Source organism: Miscanthus floridulus, chromosome 10 (assembly GCF_019320115.1).
Source record: "Miscanthus floridulus cultivar M001 chromosome 10, ASM1932011v1, whole genome shotgun sequence".
NCBI lineage: Eukaryota > Viridiplantae > Streptophyta > Magnoliopsida > Poales > Poaceae > Miscanthus > Miscanthus floridulus.
The window spans coordinates 53,294,751-53,303,843 of record NC_089589.1 but is presented as its reverse complement, the minus strand read 5'-3'; the positions used below and the strand labels follow the sequence as shown (position 1 = coordinate 53,303,843).

Genomic DNA, 9,093 nt, shown 5'->3' with positions numbered 1-9,093 from the left:
AGGCGATCGTATGAGAGAGGAGGTGGTGAGACCATGTGTCGAGGATTATGATGCTGATGTCGGGGTAGCAGACATGTTAAATGACTATCACAAGGCACAGTTCGCTGAAGGACATACGGAGGAGGAGCCAAAGGCAACCACAAAGGCGTTCTATGACATGTTTGCCGCGGCACAGAAACCCCTTCACGGCCAGACAAAGGTTTCTCAACTGGATGCCATTGGACGCATAATGGCGTTAAAGTCCCAGTATAGCCTGAGTCAAGACGCCTTCGATGGTATGTTGACGGTTATTGGCAGCCTGCTTCCGGAGGGTCACCTTCTGCCAAAGAGCATGCACGAGTCACAAAAACTCCTTCGTGCACTTAAGATGCCGTATGAGCAGATACATGCTTGCCCGAAGGGGTGCGTCCTATTTAGGAAAGAATACGTGGAAGCAAAGTACTGTCCAAAGTGTAAATCCTCTAGGTTCCTGGAGGTAGATTCTGGTGATGTCCAGAAGAGGCAGCTTGATATTCCCGTGACAATCCTACGGCACCTTCCGTTCATATCGAGGATCCAACGGCTATACATGACCGAGGAATCCGCGAAACAGATGACATGGCACAAAAATGACAAACGATACAATCCTGACAGGATGGTACATGCATTCGATGGTGAAGCATGTACCCACTTTGATGGCATTCATCATGAGAAAGCTAAAGAGGCTCATAATGTACGTGTTGCGTTGGCAACAGATGGGTTCAATAATTATGGAATGATGGCTGTCCCATACACATGTTCCGGAGTGCCCGATTTCATTTCTTGGTTCAAACGGAAGGTACCGTCCAATTTAGCTCGTACTGTTTGACATTCCAAGTTACTCGTACGTGCGAATAATATAACGATGTATTCTGCTTGAGCTTGCAGGGCCAGAGGGATGCGTCTATGCATGCCGAGTTGAGACTGGTTGCCGATGGCTTTGCCTATAGGGTCAGGTCATTTTCTGGTTATGACGTGAATGGATATCGCTTTCGCACAACAAGCTACGAGCAGAGTCGGCCCAATCGAAGAACCACAAGTTCCGGAGTTTTTACGCCCGGCGTTGATGAGGTCGAGTATTATGGAAGAATTGAAGAAATATACGAACTCAAGTTTCATGGTTCGAAACCTTTCAATCCCGTCATATTCAAATGTCATTGGTTTGATCATGAAGTAACAAGACGAACATATTCTAATCTTGGGCTAGTCGAAATTTGATGGGATTATGTCTTACCAGGAGACGATGTGTATATTGTGGCCCAACAGGCCACGCAAGTTTATTATCTCCCATATGCGTGTCAAACCATAAGACATCTTAAGGGTTGGGATATTGTGCACAGGGTATTGCCACACGGTAAAGTGTCTGTCTCAAACGATGAAGATTACAACTTAGACCTAAACACATATGATGGAGAGTTCTTTCAAGAAGAGGGACTAGAAGGGAGGTTTGAGATAGACTTAACCAAAGCGATCGGAATGGAAGTAGACAATGAAACGGTTATTGAAAAGGACGCTGGAGATGAGGTGCAAAATGTGAAAGACTTACAAATGTTTGAGCGATTACATTTAGACAATGACAATGACACCATTGCTCATTCGGATAGTGTTGATTATTTCGACATGATTGATAGTGATGATGAGACTTATGATCCAGCTAATCCCGATTATGAAGATTATTTCTAATACATGTAATACTATGTTATTTTGTAATTACGTTTTGTTTATTTTGCATCTCTTTCTAAGTACTTCTTGTTTATCTGTGCTTATTGGTTTACTCTTTTTAATTGTAGGTGATTGAACAAAGATGGTGGGAGGAGCAGCCGCAGGAGGGAGTCGTCTTGGATTACTTGTGAACTTATTTGTGATATATTGTGAGACATGTGACGTTTGTGATATATATGTGACGTTTGTGATATATATGTGGTGTTAGTGATATATATGTGTTGATGATATATATGTGATGTTGGTGATGTTTGTTATATATATCTTCTGTTTGTTTAGATGGAATGTAAAAAACAAATAAAAAAAGCTGTTTTCAGTCACTTTGCCGAGTGCAATGGCCATGACACTCGGCAAAGTGACTACCTAGGAACTATCTGGGAACACGCTTTGTCGAGTGCAATGGCCATTGCACTCGGCAAACATCAGAGGTTTGCCGAGTGACTGGCCCGTGGCACTCGGCAAACATCATATGCTTTACCGAGTGTCTTTCCTTGGCACTCGGCAAAATGTACGCCTTTGCCGAGTGTCTAAGTCAACAACACTCGGCAAAGCGAGGACCTTTGCCGAGTGCTTGACCTTGACACTCGGCAAAGCCGCCGTCACGGTGGCGCTCGCCGTCACGGTGGCGCTCGCCGTCACGGTCACTTTTCTTTGCCGAGTGTCGGATTGGCACTCGGCAAAGTCTTTGCCGAGTGCCCGATAAAGTGCACTCGACAAAGAGGTCTTTGCCGATAGATTATTTACCGAGCGCCCTTTGCCAAGTGTAAAAGGCTTTGCCGAGTGTATATCGACCTTTATCGAGTGCCTGAAGCCACGTCCGGTAGCGATAGTCTCTGAGAAATGCACCCTCCCGTAACGGTTTCCCGCAAACGACCAGATGCTGCTCCTCAACAGGAATCCCTTCCCGCTTCTCTATCGCACGTTTCACATCTTCCACACTATCGCATTGCAGGTTCACGTTCAAAGCAACGGTACGGTTGCACGCCCTGATGAAAATCTGCATTTATGATGGATTTAAATTCAGATTACAACGTAACGTGGATATGGCTACCGCTATCATCACATGTCTGATGCTGACAAGTAAACCTGGGATTCTTCGCGGATGTCGGGATTACAAGTAGATCCAAGTTCATCATCCTGGAAAAAGTCCCTCTCTACAAGACACATACAATCCAAGCACATCAAAAGTTATTGCATGCCACAACTATGGTCAAGATTTGTAGAAACTGCAGTTCAATAAAAAAAAAGATCTATATAAACAACTATAGACGCTCTATAGGGACGGCTGCCTCAGCCACCTCGAAGATTGCATTTCTACAAATCAGCGATTTAAAGAGACGGCTACCCACCAACCGCAATAACAGCCACCTCTACTAATCATTTCTAGAATCATCCAAAAAATCATAAATTGCAAAAAAAAGCAAGTTTTTAAATTTGAGGAGATCCCACCAGGCAGGGGCGAAGCTATCATTAATATTCACTACTACAGAATTGGACATCACTATCGGTCTTATCACTACCGGATTTTAAGAAACCAACAATGATAGTCCATCACTACCGGTTTTTGGCTAAAACCGGTAGTAATAGGATTAACCGACACTGATATTCGGGTCTTCACTGTCGGTTTATATCACTGTCGGTTTTAGCTAAGAATCGACAATGATATTGGGTCATCACTGCCGATTTTAACCAAGAACCGACACTGATGCTATCACTGTCGGTTCGTGGCTTGAACCGACAGTGATATGCTGCAAGAAAACTTCATAAGTTTCTCATATGATGTCCGATGAAGACGAACTTTATATCAAAATTGTAGTTCTCGACGAGATCTATAACTTTGTAGTTTAAACTTTTTTAATTTAAGATCGTTTGGATGTTCAAATATTTTCATTTGAAATCATCTATCTAACGAAAATTACGTTTGATTTCTAAAATTAAAAATTTGAATTTTTCAAACGACCTTGGATGGAGATCACGAAAAGTTATGCAACTTTATAGTTGGCAACTTTTTTATTTGAAATTATTTACTACTTCAAAATGCTGTTTGAAATTAAATTTTGAAATTATTGAAGAACTCTGATTTCTCTTTTTAATCTGTGGTTAAAACTTGTAACTAGTCTTTCTCCCTCATACTAACTTCAAATTTGATGATTTTTTTCCTAAAAATTTCTAAAATCATGCTCTATCAATTTATTGTCTTCTTACAGCTATTATTTTATCCATCTTTTCATGTGACTGTGTTTTATCTATTTAAATTTTGAATTTAAAAAATGACAATTTTAAACATCATTTTGGAACACTAAATGATTTCAGCTGAAAAAGTCATGAACATAGAAGTTGTAGAACTTATCAAGATCTACAACTTTTATTTTGATCATTTCTTCATCCGATAGAGTGGTAGTGACATTGTCCACAAAATTTATATCTCCCTCTTATAGTTTAAGAGGGATATGTAACATTTGTGAACAATGTTACTGTCACTATGTCGGATGAATAAATGATCAAATGACTAAAATAAAAGTTATAGATCTCGAAAAGTTGTGAAACTCTGTAGTTGACAACTTTTTGATTTGAAACCATCTTGTCAAGAAAAACTACGTTTGAATTTCTAAAATTTGAAATTCAAATTTTGTAAACGACCTCGGATGGAGAAACTATCAAAATAAAAGTTATAGATCCCAAAAAGTTATGAAACTATGTAGTTGATAACTTTTTGATTTGAAATCATCTTATCAAGAAAAACTACGTTGGAATTTCCAAAAAAATGAAATTTGATTTTTTAAACGACCTCGGATGGACAAACAGAAAAAACGAAAGTTGTAGATCTCAAAAAGTTATAAAACTTTGTGGTTGATAACTTTTTGATTTGAAATCATCTTGTCATGAAAAACTACGTTTGAATTTCTTAAATTTGAAATTCAAATTTTGTAAACGACCTCGGATGGAGAAACTACCAAAATGAAAGTTGTAGATCTCAAAAAGTTATAAAACTTTGTAGTTGACAACTTTTTTATTTGAATTCGTTTAGGGTCCCAAATACTAATTTTAAAATTGGATAAATATAAAATGGCTATGACAAAAATCCCATTCAGACACAAACAACTTGCAGGTGGAATGGATAGGGGCTGAAGACACGAATTGAAGCAGGAGGTTAGGGGTTCGAGCGCCGGTGCCCGCGAAGCGTGTGTTTTTCGCGTGAAAAATCGCGTGACTTGTGACTTGCGATGCGCGACCGTGTGGCTGTCCAATGGGGACTCTCCCGAAATAAAAAAAAAATCTTTATTTTTTCGGCCTGTTTTTTGGATTTTCTAAAAACCACATTAGTGTCGGTTCATAACCGACAGTGATGTCAACCCCACATCACTGCCGGTTCAAAATTCGAGGAGGATTTTGAATCGGCAGTGATGTTGAAAATTGGGGTAGTGATTACTCTCTGGTGCACTGCTCAATAATAATAATAATATAGTTTGCATCCCTACTAATTACCTTACGAGGTAGATATTTTGCTGAACGGGTTTTAGACAAGAAACTATGTGTTTACGCAAATCGGTGGTAGAAAAAACTACAGGCGCTGCCTTCGGGAGGGCTGCTAGTTTCTTCCTGTTGTTGGTCAGGGAGAGCATATTGGATAGAGGTAAGAACGCAACCCATACAAAAAATTCTACATTATGAGGTGTGGTTTCTATGGGTAGCTTCTGAGGCTAAGAAAACTTTCCTGTAGTTTCTGCATTGAGGGTGCTCTTATCCCGAAGGACAAGTTTTAACGAACTTAGTCTTAAAACGAGCTATACCCAATCAGACACGTTTATTAAGCTCTGGAAACCAATATGTATTTCATTGCAAATATATGCTCAGTAAACCCCCCCCCCCCCCCCCCCCCCCCCCCCCCCCCCCCCACACACACACACAAAACAAAACAAAAAAAGGTTTCGCAGTTGATGTAGCGGAATTTGCAGAAGCAAAGCTGAGTAAGGAAAACTGACCCATCCCAGCTCCCTGGACCGACGGCACCTCGTTGAGAATCGCTACTGCCACCGCATCACCACCAGCTTCGGTGCTGGCCATGGATCGGTGTTTTCTGTGGCCCGTCCTTTCGCTTTATGATCTGTATGTACACAGGTCTCCCTGCCGGCCTGCCCTTATATACGAGCTTTGGTCAGTCTTCGCGTGTTACAGGTATAATACTTAATTCTTTTGCAAGTCAAATAATGGTTGCAATTTGGATGTTAGGTTGTCAATCATTGTCGAACAACCCTTAGCGATCACCACGAGGAGTATACGGTACGCCTTCATTTTCATTTCCTTATAAAATTACATTAGACTTATCAATTCCGTAGGTACAGCAAACAAAACAAATTACAGTTGGCACCACTCGGTGTCTGTAGACAACCAATACCTACGCAACAGACGCTACTGGCCCTGTTCGCTTCTCTTATAATCCGTATTTTTCAGTTTTTTTTTCCAGCCAGAACAATGTTTTTCTCTCATAACAAATCAGCCGGAACAATGTGTCGGCTTGTTTTTTCAGCGAAACGAACGGGGTCAGTCAACGACCGATACCTAAGCACCAGACATTAACAAAGGTGGAAGCGGTCAGCTTGCCTCAGCTCCATAAATAATTCTAGAAAACAAAACAAAGATATAAAACAAGGAGTATAAAACAAAAGTATAATTTAGGGAGAAGCCTACTTAATTAGCTAAGAGCATCTCCAACAGTTCTTAAAAAAACACTTGGTAAACTATTGAGTTTTCCAAGTGACTACAAAAGGTTGAAGCATATTTGTTGGATTCCTCCAACAGTTTCTAAAATCTCGTTCCTAAAAGATAGAAGGTAATTTTAAATCAGAAATCACGGAACTATTTCTAAATCACCCCAACAACTTTTATACTTTCTTCTCTCTTGACATTTGTATCAGGAACCTATCCTATTTATTATTCTTTTCCAAATCCTTCCACCTTAGATTGGTGTGATGGATACGTGCGCGTATTTATCCGCGTGACGGGGTCAATTTTTCCAAGTGCCAAAAGATTGGGAGGTGGGGTTGGGAGTTGTTGGAGATGAGTTTTTTCAATCTTGCCAAAAAATCATGGATTGGGAGATTGTTTTGAGAACTCTTGGAGATGCTCTAGTGGTCCATTTGGATCACAGCCGAATTATTACAATTTGGATTATGCTTACGTTTACTGTAATCAGGATTATGGATTAAATGCTTGGTTGTCTGTGTTGGGACATGGATATATGAGTAGCGGAGGCTAGGCACTGCTCTAACCACAGGGACTAACATCAATTGTGTGCAAATGATGGATTGCAGGGACCTCAAGAGAAGCCTTCGCTCGCACCCCCAGACGAGCGAAGGCCCAAGGACGATGGCGAAGGCTCCCCGGAACCAACCAATGGCGGAGGCTATAGGACGAAGGGCGGAGGTCCTAGCGACACGAACGGACAGTGTGGCGGAGGCGAAGGCATTCGAGTGCAAGTATAGAAGACCAGGGTTGCCCCTGGCAACTTGTACTAGTATAGGAATATTCCAGGAATGTACCTTAGCTGTCATGGGTAAAGATGTAAAATAAGATGGTAGCAAACAGTGCCCTATAAAAGGGGGAGCCAGACCCTGTGTAAAGGAGGTTGGTGGATACATTCATGAAACCCTAATTGTATCTGGGCCCACCTATCTTGTCACCTTCGTCCGGAGGCTCCGCCCAGGCGAAGACCCTCACTCCTCCACCCTGCTGGGGATCATTTTCCCAACACTCTGGATTATAATGGTTGGTTGTGGTTAGTTAAAGTGAGAAATTCCTATCTTATCCTCTAGTTTGTTGTCAAGTTAGACAACCAGTCGAGGGGTAAGTTAGACTTTCAGCATCCATGGTCCCCAAAAGCATGTCTCACTTGGATTATAGGATTATTATGGTAATTAGGGGTATTGATTATAATAATCCATCATATAATCAATCATGTTTGGTGAACCCTCTAGAAAAAATAAAAGAAATGAAAACATTTTTTAGTTGAATACACTGGCAGCTCTTGAAGTTGTGGCTCTATGCCAGCCACTTAGTTCTATGAACTCTCAAAATCGATATCTGGACTCACTATTTGTCATGTTTTCACTATAGTTCCATATGCCCATTCAAGGGCGCCTTGTCACCTTCTAGTCGACGTTATAGCGACAACGTGGCCATAGTGGGCATGTGAGCTGCATGCATGTGTGGAGGGCCAACACATGAACAATGTGCACTATGGACCCTCATGTTGCCTAAATCGCAACTCATTTCTTCCTTTCTTCATTCCGGGTTCATCATTTTGTGAGGAAGAGTAAGGACGAAGAGGTCTCCAGTTGGAGGGAATCGCAGACAAGTTTGGAGGAATCCGCAGAGGGGCAAGGTCTAGAGGCACTGGTTAGCACATGCGCCCATGCCGATCGCGGTGAATCTACGCGATGTTGCCAATATTGTGTAGAGAAGGCAAACTGCCGCCTATCTACTATGAGTGAATCGAAGCCTCATTCCATGGTAGTAGTGCTTGCAGGATGTAGTACTATGAAGTATGAATGTGCTCGGTCCTGGGTGATGAAATATCTAGTTTTTTCAGTTAGGGTTTAGGATTCGATTGATTTGAGGTGGACTTTAAGGGGATTAGTCAAAATCATGTAGTAATGATCTTCTTTTGGGTAAATGTACATCCTGGTAGTGAAATGTTTATAGTTGAGGTGTGGTTTCTTTGTTGTTCAACACTACTCCTATGCTCATTTTCGGAGGCGGCCAGTTTAGGTTAACAGAGGTGAGCACGACATCCGCCTCTGGCAAAGGGTCACTGTTAATCACCATTTTCGGAGGCAGGAATCTTAATTCTCCCGCCTCCATTAATAGATGCGATAGTCCTAAGGCGCCTGCCTTTGTTAATGGTTAACGGAGGCGTCCATCCTAGCTGTGCTGCCTGAAATGATCTACTTCCTCTGTTCCAAATTATAAGTCACTTTGACTTTTTTGGTACATAAATTTTGCTATGTATCTTAGACATACATTATATCTAGATACATAAAAAAATTGATGTACCAGAAAAGCCAAAGCCACTTATAATTTGGAACACAGAGAGTAGATGGCTAGAGGGGAGGAGGTCAATAGCCTATTAAAAATTTCTCTACAAATCACAACACTTAGGCAAAGTGGTTAGAATAAAAGGTGAACCTAATAGCCACTACTTTGCCTAGCCTAATTCACATCAATGCAAGTCTCCATACACAATTCTAGCAGCAAGATTGCTCACTACTCTACTACTACTGCACTCAAACAAGCAAAGGCTGGCAACTAAGCCTAGAGAGCTAAACAGGAGGAGCAACTAAATTAGCTACTCAA

General features: G+C 41.3%; 1 protein-coding gene across 1 annotated transcript; it reads right to left on the bottom strand.

The window, feature by feature from the left end:
• Window positions 1-226: 226 nt before the first annotated feature.
• Window positions 227-5,871, bottom strand: LOC136485967 (uncharacterized). The gene is made up of 4 exons (XM_066482752.1): window positions 5,724-5,871; window positions 2,827-2,894; window positions 2,485-2,737; window positions 227-319 (listed from the first exon to the last, which is right to left on the bottom strand). Exons 1-4 carry the CDS (start codon window positions 5,803-5,805, stop codon window positions 288-290), a joined length of 435 nt encoding a protein of 144 aa, XP_066338849.1. The 5' UTR covers window positions 5,806-5,871; the 3' UTR covers window positions 227-287.
• Between the last annotated feature and the right edge of the window lie 3,222 nt (window positions 5,872-9,093).